The 11,428-nt window shown below is 44.4% G+C and overlaps 3 protein-coding genes across 3 annotated transcripts; 2 read left to right on the top strand and 1 right to left on the bottom strand.

Annotated features, from left to right (window-relative positions):
• Positions 1 to 243: 243 nt before the first annotated feature.
• On the top strand, positions 244 to 3,282 carry LOC135595263 (putative pentatricopeptide repeat-containing protein At3g15130). The gene has a single exon (XM_065085955.1). It carries the CDS (start codon positions 596 to 598, stop codon positions 2,651 to 2,653), a length of 2,058 nt encoding a protein of 685 aa, XP_064942027.1. The 5' UTR covers positions 244 to 595; the 3' UTR covers positions 2,654 to 3,282.
• Positions 3,283 to 4,376: 1,094 nt separating this feature from the next.
• Positions 4,377 to 5,395, bottom strand: LOC135594902 (protein MKS1-like). The gene is made up of 2 exons (XM_065085408.1): positions 4,910 to 5,395; positions 4,377 to 4,804 (listed from the first exon to the last, which is right to left on the bottom strand). Exons 1-2 carry the CDS (start codon positions 5,364 to 5,366, stop codon positions 4,632 to 4,634), a joined length of 630 nt encoding a protein of 209 aa, XP_064941480.1. The 5' UTR covers positions 5,367 to 5,395; the 3' UTR covers positions 4,377 to 4,631.
• A 2,089-nt stretch (positions 5,396 to 7,484) lies between these two features.
• LOC103999992 (receptor protein kinase TMK1) lies at positions 7,485 to 11,043 on the top strand. Its single transcript, XM_018819034.2, has 3 exons — positions 7,485 to 7,857; positions 7,934 to 10,271; positions 10,351 to 11,043. Exons 2-3 carry the CDS (start codon positions 7,994 to 7,996, stop codon positions 10,866 to 10,868), a joined length of 2,796 nt encoding a protein of 931 aa, XP_018674579.2. The 5' UTR covers positions 7,485 to 7,857; positions 7,934 to 7,993; the 3' UTR covers positions 10,869 to 11,043.
• The last annotated feature ends 385 nt before the right edge of the window (positions 11,044 to 11,428 follow it).

The raw sequence follows: 11,428 nt of genomic DNA, 5'->3' as shown, positions 1-11,428 counted from the left end.
AGGACCTATGGGCTACTTTCTCCAACATTTTTTTCTAATTCATTTAGATAATTGGTGCTCGAATGTCATTTTGATTCTCCGACAGTTTTTTTTTCTATTAGTTTAGTTGAAACATTCTCATTTATTTTATAACATTTTGAACCGTTCTAGTTGTGATGAGAGATTAAAATTTTTCTTGCTGCTATAACAAATATTAGGCTTGGATAGAATCTTGTTGTCCATCGCTTACTGTACATTTTCTCATTTTAACAGTCCATTTATTGCCACATTTCATCAAACGCGTTACGTGCAAGGTTTACAGAACTCGTGTCCGACCTAGATTTATCGTGTGGGCAAAAGTACATCCTCGAAAGAATTGTTGATCGAACGCTTTCGACACATGTCGTCGGTGGTTGAGTACTAAAGCAGCATGTTCTGCTCGTCTGGTGGCATTGCGTAGGTCATGATTTGGTCTGGAAGGAAGCAGCTTTGTGGGTGGGGAGGAACCGGAATGTGAGCATGGATTTTGAGCAACAACTCGGCGCAGCTTCTCGGTGTTGGCATGATTTGATTCTTCAGTCGTCCCGCAGCCGGAGTTGGAACTTCCTTTTCATCCATGATGAACCTGCTGAGGATTACCAATCTCCTCGGTGTCTGTTCCAAAGGTTCGACTTTGAAAGGGGGGATTCAGCTCCATGGGGCCGCGATTAAGATGGGCTTCGTTTCCGATCTGGTTCTGAACAATTATTTAGTAGACATGTATGGGAAATGTGGTCGGATGGATTTGGGCAGTGCGGTGTTCGATGGAATGTCTAAGAGAAATGTGGTGTCTTGGACCGCGCTTATGGTTGGGTTTCTGCAACAGGGTGATGCCGAGGAGTGCCTAAGATTGTTCAGCGATATGGGGTTTTTTGGTGTGAGGCCGAATGAGTTCACGCTGTCGACAAGTTTGAAAGCTTGTGGTTTGCGAGGGATTGCCGAAATTGGGATTCAGATTCACGGAGTCTGTGTTAAAGCTGGATTTGAGCAGCACCCAGTGGTGGCCAATTCAACCATTTTTATGTATTCTAAAGGTGGAAAAATCACTGATGCCAAGCAAATCTTTGATAGATTTCCACTAAAGAATCTTGTTACCTGGAACACAATGATTGCAGGTTACTCCCATGGAATCCATGGCAGTAATGCGTTCCTTTTGTTTCGAGAGATGCAAGAACAAGGGGTAACGCCTGATGAATATACCTTTGCAAGCTTACTAAAAGCTTGCACTTGTCTTGGATTGCTTCAGGAAGGAACTCAAATCCATGCTTCATTAATTACATCAGGCATTTCTAATTCAAACAATGCAATTCTTTCAGGTGCTCTCATCGATCTCTATGCCAAATGCAGAAATTTACATGAAGCAAGGAAAGTCTTTGAGAGGACCTTGCAGAAGAATGTAATATTATGGACAACTTTAATTGTTGGGTATGCTCAAGATGGTCTTGTGAAAGAAGCCATGGATTTGTTTCATCAGTTTTGGAGCTCTGGCATGCGCATTGATGGTCACATACTGTCCAGCATAATTGGTGTTTTTGCTGATTTCGCTTTAATTGAGCAGGGAAGCCAAGTTCATTCCTACACAGTGAAACATCCATCAGGATCAGATGTATCTGTAGCAAACTCTCTCATTGATATGTACCTCAAATGTGGGCTGACAGAAGAAGCAGAAAGGCATTTCAGAGAGATGGAAACTAAGAATGTAGTATCTTGGACTGCAATGATAAATGGCTATGGAAAGCATGGGCATGGCCATGTTGCGATCCACTTGTTTGAAGAGATGCAAGTAAAAGGGATTGAGCCTGACGAAGTGACTTACTTAGCTCTGCTATCGGCATGTAGTCATGCTGGACTTGTGGAAGAATGCCACGACTACTTCTCTAGGTTGATGAGTGAGTGCCATATTAAACCAAATGTAGAGCACTATGCTTGCATGGTTGATCTACTTGGTCGTGCTGGCAAGTTGCAGGAAGCCAAGATCCTTATTGAGAGCATGCCAGTTAAGGCCAGTGTTGGCATTTGGCAGACACTTTTAAGTGCTTGTAGGGTTCATAGAAACCTCGAAATGGGCAATGAAGTCGGAGAAATTTTACTTCAAATGGATAGCGGTAATCCTGTAAATTACGTGATGATATCTAATATTTTTGCAGAGGCAGGTGATTGGAAAAAGTGTGAGAGGCTAAGGAAGATGATGAAAAGAAAAGGGCTGAAGAAACAGGGAGGTTGCAGTTGGGTGGAGATTGATAAGGAGGTTCATTTCTTTTATGGTGGTGATGATTCTCACCCACTTAGCAATGAAATACATGTGGTCCTCAGAAAGGTGGAGAGGCGGATGAAGGAAGAGCTGGGTTATACTTGTAGAGTTAGCCTTGCGTTGCATGATGTGGAGGATGAGACAAAAGAAGAAAGCTTGAGGGTGCACAGTGAGAGATTGGCCATTGGCCTGTGGCTGGTTCATAAAGGCTTGGAGAAGACAGATGAGGTGATCAGGGTGTACAAGAACCTCAGAGTATGCGGTGATTGTCACGAGTTTATTAAGGGGTTGTCAAGGGTGACTGGGAGAGCTTTGGTGGTGAGAGATGCAAACAGGTTCCACAGATTTGAAGATGGTGTTTGTTCCTGTAGGGATTACTGGTGATATTGTGCCAGTTGAATCACAGAGACGTGGCTAGTCACTGAAATTAGCATTCAGAAAAAGAGATTATAGTTTTCCTTCTTTAGATGAACAAGGAAATTCAAGTTGATACTCATACTGTTCTCACAATCCATGCGATGGTCCTATGGTATCTGAAGAATTGCATGTATGAAACAAGATCTGCCTTTATGTGGAAAGAAAAATGATGAGACTTGGGAGAAACTTGCATCTGACTGCTAGAACATAAGAGAGATAAATCTCGAAAAGATGGGAACTTGTTACTTATATAAAAAGTCAATGAAATGGCTACTTTGTCTCTGATGATGCATGATGATGCGACTTCTAATTTGCGGCAAATATAAACAAGATTACTGGAAGAGATGAGAAACCAAAAACATCAACTTAAATGTCCAGAGAGGCTATATATGTGTTTGCAGGAACCTACTGTATGGTTTTCTAGAGACATAATTTCTTGCAAGGATGTTTAACAATGCTGTCAAACAAGATTAAACCAACTTATCATCTTACTAAAAGGTCAGTGGACTCTGGAACCTGATAGTTGCATTGGCTTGTTGTTGTTGCAGTGTGAATGGACTATGTTGAACTTGGAATGGAGAAAAATTTATCATCAAGCTTGTTAAGGTAATCTTTGGGATGAAACTTGGCTCTTACATAAGCCTTGCAACTTGAATCTGAATCTTAATCATTCAGCTGCTTTCCATGTATCATCATTATATCCAATTCATAAAATCATTGGATTTGCAAGGCTATTATTTCAACTATGTTAGAGAAAGTTCAACTTTATAACTGGACTGAAACACCAGCAAGACAATTTTTTTTCCACTAAAAAAAGATCATTTTTTTCTTTTCTTTCATATTCTCTGTATTCTAGGAATCCACACAATTAACAATGTCAGTAAACCAAATAGTAAAATTTCATGTGTATTTTCAGTAAATTGTTGTCATGTGCTCTTGGTAAAATTTCACCTCAAGTAACCCGAATCAATCGGAAATCCCAAAGTTCCACCTTAAATTATTTCCTTCTTATATAGAATATTACGAATGCATAAAGAAATAATGATGTAAGAAGATAGTATGAAAAATATGGATAATACAGAAATAGTATAAAGGTAGAAAAATAATATGTATAATTATGTGTCATAAAATAGTATAAAGGTAGCCTATACCTATGATGTGATTAAGCTTTAGTTAAAATAACTTGTACTCAATTCCATGCTTCTTTCATTCACATCTATCACTTGATGATAAGATCTTGTATTGGATAGCTTGGAAGAGCACAGTGCTGAAAGGTTGCCTATACTTATCAGAAATCATCAATATCAAAGGGCTTAATAAAATAGAAAAGTAATCACTTGATTAATACAACCTTCTGCATCCTAACCTGCATATCAACATCTGATTGCATCACATGATTATGATGAGTTGATCTTGCTGGTATGACAAGCCTCAGGATAAAGTTTGCCGGAAAAGTCAACCATAGGATGACTCAGCATTGTATTAAGTGTAGGGCAAAGCAAATTTGGAGATAAGAACCCATGTTTATGTATTGATTAAGCCTAATAAAAAAGAAGAAAACATTTCCACCAGAGCATAACTACACCACAAGCATTCACAAAAAGCTGAGGATATATGCTTTCTTGCGTCTCATGGGCAGCAGCTTCAGAATTAGTGCAACTGAGAAATCAAGAACTGAGAAACAAGCATGTGGAAAAGAATAAGAACGAGAAATATAGATGGAGCGAAGAACAATCTTGTGCATCATTTAGTCAGCAAGATAGCTGATGTTGATGGCCCAATTCAGTGAGCTTCATCTAATCTATTAAAGGTGGACAAGAACACTACTGTATAGTGCAAACCCAACACTACTTGTAACAATGTCACGAGAAGATTTAGCTTATTGTGATGTCTTTCGTGCTTGTAGTTCTCCATGGCATCACTTTGTTGACAGCTTCATGAGTGGCTAAGGATCTTGGTATTGGTTGAAGAGATCCCAGAAAGCTGCAGGAGAAGGTACCATTCCACCGGATAGGAAGTTGCTGGGACTCGGCATGAAGCAGTTGATCATCTCCGGAAAGCTCCTGCCACCATGAATGGCTGGGCTGAGTTCGTTGACGAAGCTAATCTGAGTCTGGCCTGTGGAGGATGCAAACAAGTTGGGAGATATCCATGGCAGGGAAGAAGGGACGGGGGACAATATGCCATGAAACGAAGCGGACGGCCGATCCAACGTCGACGTACCACCACCGGTTCCTAGCAGATCAGCCGATATGGCGCCTTGCGCTGGCTTCTCGAACACGGCAAAACGAGCAGCTGGGGAGAACACTTCCCCGGTGGCTAAAGGAGCGTCAGCAGAAGACGAAGAGGAGGAGGCAGCTGCGGCGCCGGTGAGGCGTTGCACCACCGACATGAAGTCGTCAGGGGTGGTGTGGATGACCTTGGGCGAGATGGCGTAGATTATGATCGGCGGCCGGTGCTGAGGCGGCGCCACCGGAGGTTTCTTTAACTTGTAGGAGTCCTTCCGGATCCTGAGAGGAGCCGGCCGGGGACCGAGGAGCTCTCTCCTCGACGCCTGCCCACCGTCCATGGCGAGATCAGAGCAACCCATGATGCGAAGTAAGCGATGCCAATGCAGAAGAAGAAGAATCCACATGAAATATATGGGCACAGAAGTCAATGAAGTACTGCAGTGCACCATCGTATCACAACGAAGGCAATCAAAACCAGAAAAGAACGTTGAACTCGTCCACGGAGGACGGCAGTCTGATGAGGTGTTATTCCATCGGCAGCAGACAGCATGCTGAGCCGCCCACTTGGGAATTTTGCCAAGTCCAACTTTTAAGTGGGATTCGCTTGCCAATTCGTGGCAGACCGAAGAGTCCTCGTAGCAGCATAGCCAACGTATCCCAAGACGTGCACTCAGCGCAGTGGATCTCCTTGGCGTTTGCTGTTCGAAACAAAGGGAAAAGAGAGGGCGTGGATGAAGTCAATAGTATCCAAGACGTCGTCCGGTACCGAGGTTGTACTTCGTCAACGCCTTTACTTCTTTCACCAATAATTTTGATATTTATGGTGTATTTGACACTTTCTTTTTCCCATAAATTGAGGTATGTCTACCCAAAAATATGGGAAGATAAAAGGGTGAATTCTTCAGAAAAAAATATCTTTTTAATTTTTTTCCCCGATAAGTGTCCCCCTATTTCTGAAATTCTCTAATAATATTTTTTTAGTATCTAAAATATCATCGATTTAACAACCAATCACTTATCCCTTTTTTCTCGTTTTTTTCTCTCATTATTTAGCATAGGTTCATAGGGTGAATCAATCCAATTATATGATTTTTATATTATAATTTTATAATATATTCAATAATACTAAAAATTATTATAATGTAATATAAAAATATTATAATAAAAAATGTAAGAAGATAAAATGGTGAATTCTTCATAAAAAAATATTTTTTTAATTTTTCCCCGATATGTGTCCCCTATTTCTAAAATTCTCTAACAATATTTTTTTAATATCTAAAATATCATTGATTTCACAACCAACCACTTATCCCTTTTTTTCTTGTTTTTCCTCTCATTTCTTATGAACCAGTTCAAATCAGTTCGGTTGCATGATTTTTACACTATAATAGTATAGTATACTCAGTAATACTAAAAGTATTATAATATAATATAAAAATATTACAGTATAATATTTTATACTATATTATAGTATTTAATAAATATTACTGAAAACACTATAACGTAACGTAAGAACACTATATTATAGTGTTTTACATTGCTTTTTATTGCATTATAATATTTTTTGGTATTGCTTGAAACATTATTATTGGAGCGGTGATCGATCCATACGACAATAGATAATAATAATAATAATAATAATAATAATAAATGTGAGGTATTCTGAATAGTAAGCAAATTATAAGGCATTTCCCGGAAAAAGCCCACAAAACCATAGGCTTTTCTCTGGAATTTGCCCACGAGAACAGTATGCCCAATTAAAATCCAACACCATGACACAAAGAAGGGAATCTATTTGGAGTCAACTCTGGGCCAAGCCAAAACCAGACCAAACCGCGTCAAGCCAACCCATCGGGTCCGGGTCGACCCAGAAACAGGCCGGATCTGGCCCAGGAGCGATGCTGGCTTAGTTGTCTCACTCGGAAGGGTCCCACGCCACATAGGAGAGGTAAATGCCACGATGGGCTCCGCCTTGCTCGCTTTAGGCTGGTAGTTGACGCCCAACCACCAGCGTTCTTTCCCTGGGAAGCCAAGCAGTAGGTTGAAGAAGCTCTTCTGGTACAAGTCTTCTTTTCTTCACCTCATTTGCTTCATAAAATGATCACAGATTAATCATACTATTCTTTGAATGATTGGTGCCTTGGAACAGTAGCATGATATCATCCTGAGAAATGAATTGAGAGTTCTGAAACTAAGACTCTCAGAGCTTGATAACATCAAATTTACTTCTCCATTTGTGTTCTCTTTAAATGGCAAGACTCACAGACTCCAGCTCTGCTGCATCGGTTGCTTCAGATCCAAGAAAAGAGCAGGTTACCCAAAAAAGGATTGGACTCTATGAGGTGTTCATGTCCCAAATCATCTGCATCTTCACTCTCCCAAACCTCATATTGCGCATGACCTTCAACACCTCTGACTCTTTGGTGAACTAACCCTTGTTATTATTGTGTCCTCATTTGGATGACAGTGGTGAGAGAGAGAGAGAGAGAGAGAGAGAGAGAGAGGAGAACAGTCAATTGCCAACTAAGAATTCCTTTGGAAATGTAAAATCTCGTTTGTTGGTTCTTGCAATCATAGAAGGAAAAGAATACCTGCATTGATTGCAAAATTGAATGGCTTACAAATCAAGATTAATCAAAAGCAGAAACATCTCCCTTCACCACCTTTTGCCAGCTTTTCATGCTTCACTGTAGCATTTCCCATTGCCCTCAAGTTTTCTATTTCCACCGCCTAATTCTTTGTTCCTGGAGGGATTTGGTGGTTCACTGTTCCAAACCTTGCGTAAAAATCAGATTTTGATGCAAAGGCGGCCCTGAAACCAACTGGATCGGCAATAAAAATCTTTTTTTTACTCCCAAATTTGTGTTCTCATGGGGGTTTAGATAGCGCCTGCACCTGTCCGTTAGGGGATGCCAATCTCTGATTTGGAGGATCTTTCTTGTGAGTGCTGTTTTCTTCTTGTAATCTACTTGATATCGGTAAAGATTACTGACCGTGAGTGCAATCTTCTTCTCAGTTTCTCTTCTCTGAGATGATTTGATGGAGTTCTTGACTCGCCATTCGCGCTGAACTCGGAATGGCGCTGAGAATTTTGATCAAAATCCAATCTTTATGTCTCCTGCTTGGCTTCGTCTCGGTCGCCTTCGGCGACACAGACCCTGGTGACTACAAGATTCTTGATGAGTTCCGGAAGGGGATGACCAACGCGGAGCTCCTCAAATGGCCCGACGACAACGAAGACCCCTGCGGGCCTCCGCGGTGGCCCTACGTCTTCTGCTCCGGCTCTCGCGTCACCCAGATCCAAGCCAAAAACCTGGGACTCGTCGGCACGCTCCCTCCGGACTTCAACAAGCTCTCCATGCTCGCCAACATCGGCCTCCAAGGGAACAACTTCACCGGAACCCTGCCGTCTTTCAAGGGGTTGGCCAGTTTGCAGTACGCCTATCTCGACAACAACCAGTTCGACACGATCCCCCTCGACTTCTTCGTCGGACTCGATAGCTTGCAGGTTCTCGCTCTCGACAGGATCCCTCTGAATCGAAGCACGGGGTGGATGGTGCCGGCCGACTTGGCGAACTCTGCTCAGCTGACGAACCTGTCCCTGTCGAACTGTAACCTCGCCGGTCCGCTACCGGATTTCATCGGGAACATGCGTTCCTTGCTCGTCCTCAAGCTGTCCTACAACCGCCTCACCGGTGAGATTCCGGCTAGTTATTCCGGCTTGCCGTTGCAGATCCTGTGGCTGAACAGCCAGCAGGCGCCGGGGTTGTCGGGCTCCCTCGGCGTTGTTGCCTCCATGACCTTCCTGACTGATGCGTGGCTTCACGGGAACCAGCTCTCGGGGACCATCCCGAGCTCCATTTCCGCCTTGACCTCCTTGAACCGGCTGTGGCTCAACAACAACCAGCTCGTCGGACTCGTCCCTGCCAACCTGACGAGTTTGCCGCAGCTCCAGTCGTTGCACCTCGACAACAACGCGTTCATGGGACCGATCCCCAAGGTGAGCTTCAGCGATTTCACGTACGCTAACAACCCGTTCTGTCATCCTACACCGGGAGTTGCCTGCCCGCCGGACGTTGCGGCTCTCCTGGGTTTCCTCGACGGCGTCGGCTACCCTATGAGGCTCGCGAGGTCTTGGTCTGGGAACGATTCTTGCACCGGCTCGTGGTTGGGAGTGTCCTGTGCCAGCGGCAAGATTGCCATCATCAATCTGCCAAACTTCCATTTGAATGGTACGCTCAGCCCGTCGCTTGGGGAATTGGATTCACTCGTTAAGATAGCGTTGGGAGGCAACAATCTCAATGGCACGATTCCTTCCAGCCTGACGAGGTTGAAATCATTGAGATCGTTGGATCTGTCTTCGAACAACCTCTCACCTCCCGTTCCTCAATTCCCCGCTGGCGTGACAGTCGTTCTGGATGGGAATAAGATGTTGGGTACCTCTACTCCTCCCGGTGGCGATGCCCCACCGAAATCACCTGCCTCTTCTGGTGCTTCCTCTTCCTCTTCCAGCTCAAAAACTCTGCTTGTTATCGTTCCGATTGCTGTTGTCGTCATAATCGTCCTCCTGGCCGTTCTGTTTCTTCTCTGGCGGAAGAAGCGGAAGACGAAGGCGCCGACTGGAATTGTCATTCAACCCAGAGACTCTTCCGCTGACCGAGACAACTTCGTCAAGATCGCGATCGCCAGCAATGGCAACATCAGCGCATCCGCAAGTGAGCTCCGCAGCATGAACAGCAGCAGCACAGGGGAGACGCACGTGATCGAGGCAGGGAACATGGTGATATCGATCCAGGTTCTTCGCGCCGCCACGGGAAACTTCGCCCCGGAGAACGTGCTTGGCCGGGGAGGGTTCGGCGTGGTCTACAAGGGCGAGTTGCACGATGGGACGACGATAGCGGTGAAGAGAACAGAGTCGGCAAGGGTAGGCAACGAGGCCTTGGGCGAGTTCCAAGCAGAGATCGCCGTGCTGTCCAAGGTTCGCCACCGCCACCTGGTGTCCATCCTGGGTTACTCCGTGGAGGACAACGAGAGGCTGCTGGTGTACGAGTACATGCCTCAGGGGGCTCTGAGCAAGCATCTCTTCCACTGGAAGCAGCTGGGACTGGAGCCATTGTCGTGGAAGAAGCGGCTTAACATTGCACTGGATGTCGCCAGAGGAATCGAGTACCTCCATAACTTTGCTAAGGAGTGCTTCATCCACAGGGATCTGAAGTCAGCAAACATACTTCTCGGCGACGACTACCGAGCCAAGGTTTCAGATTTCGGACTCGCCAAGCTTGCCCCCGACGGGAAGAACTCTGTGGCCACCAGACTCGCCGGCACTTTTGGGTATTTGGCTCCAGAATATGCTGGTAAGTGTCTGTCTTCTGCATTGTTTCTCCATCTTTTATCTTTGAAGGTTACCAACTCGGCAATCGATGGTTGAATCAGTGACAGGGAAGGTAACGACGAAGGTCGACGTCTTCAGCTTCGGGGTGGTGTTGATGGAGCTACTGACCGGTTTAAAGGCATTGGACGAGGACCGCCCGGACGAGAGCCGCTACTTGGCCTTCTGGTTCGGCAAGATGAAGAACACGAGAGAGAAGCTCGAGAGCATCGTGGACCCGTCGCTGGCGGTGACGGAGGAGACCCTGGAGAGCATCTGCGTCATGGCGGAGCTGGCGGGGCACTGCACCGCGCGGGACCCACACCAGCGGCCTGACATGGGGCACGCGGTGAACGTGCTGGCGCCGCTGGTGGAGAAATGGAGCCCCGTCGATGGGGACGAGCCGGATGACTACCTGGGGATCGACCTCGACCAGCCGCTTCTCCAGATGGTGCAGGGGTGGCAGGCGGCGGACGGCGCTGCTTCGGGCGTCGTTTCTTTGAGCGTTGACTGCAGCAAGATCAGCATCCCGGCGAGGCCGTCGGGGTTCGCGGAGTCCTTCACCTCCGCAGACGGCCGGTGAGCGACGAAATGATGCCATGTTGCTTTCTTGGATCTCTGCTTCTGATATTGCTTCGAAGACGGAAGTCAGCTCAGTGATCTCTTTATAGTCCCATTTGTTTAATCTCTGTAGAGAGAGCTCTTTTGGATTCTGCTTTCTTACATTTGCTTTGAGAACAATCCTTGCTTTTCCTCATCTTTTCATGATATATATATATATATATATATATATATATATATATAGGCTACAAAACCTCAAGAGAGTATTGTTTTCCAAGTTAATTGCAATTGAAGAATCACAAAATTTTCTGACTTGTCTACACAAACTCATATGTTAGAATGATGTGCCAAACAAACACTTACAATCATGTTTACTGAATCAGAAAATTGAGAATTAGATCATTAATCTGTCCGATTTAATTATTGGATCGGATGTGTTGAAAAATATATAATAAAATATTGTAATTATTTATTATATAATAAAATATTACTTAAATATTTTAAATTATTTGTTTAAGAGTTTATTGATGTCAATCAAGGAACTAAGGTTGTTGTGAGGAATAAATTAAAACCAATCAAGTT

This window comes from Musa acuminata, chromosome BXJ1-10, assembly GCF_036884655.1.
Source record: "Musa acuminata AAA Group cultivar baxijiao chromosome BXJ1-10, Cavendish_Baxijiao_AAA, whole genome shotgun sequence".
NCBI classification, from domain to species: Eukaryota; Viridiplantae; Streptophyta; class Magnoliopsida; order Zingiberales; family Musaceae; genus Musa; species Musa acuminata.
The sequence above is the reverse complement of the archived record's forward strand: the minus strand, read 5'-3'. Positions and strand labels throughout refer to the sequence as shown.

Coding starts and splice junctions, on each gene's coding strand:
- LOC135595263 (XM_065085955.1), top strand. CDS start 596: ATGATGAACCTGCTGAGGATTACCAATCTCCTCGGTGTCTGTTCCAAA.
- LOC135594902 (XM_065085408.1), bottom strand. CDS start 5,366: ATGGTGCACTGCAGTACTTCATTGACTTCTGTGCCCATATATTTCATG. Junction 4,805..4,909: donor TCTGCTAGGAACCGGTGGTG/GTACGTCGACGT, acceptor CATCCTCCACAG/GCCAGACTCAGATTAGCTTC.
- LOC103999992 (XM_018819034.2), top strand. CDS start 7,994: ATGGCGCTGAGAATTTTGATCAAAATCCAATCTTTATGTCTCCTGCTT. Junction 10,272..10,350: donor TTTGGCTCCAGAATATGCTG/GTAAGTGTCTGT, acceptor TGGTTGAATCAG/TGACAGGGAAGGTAACGACG.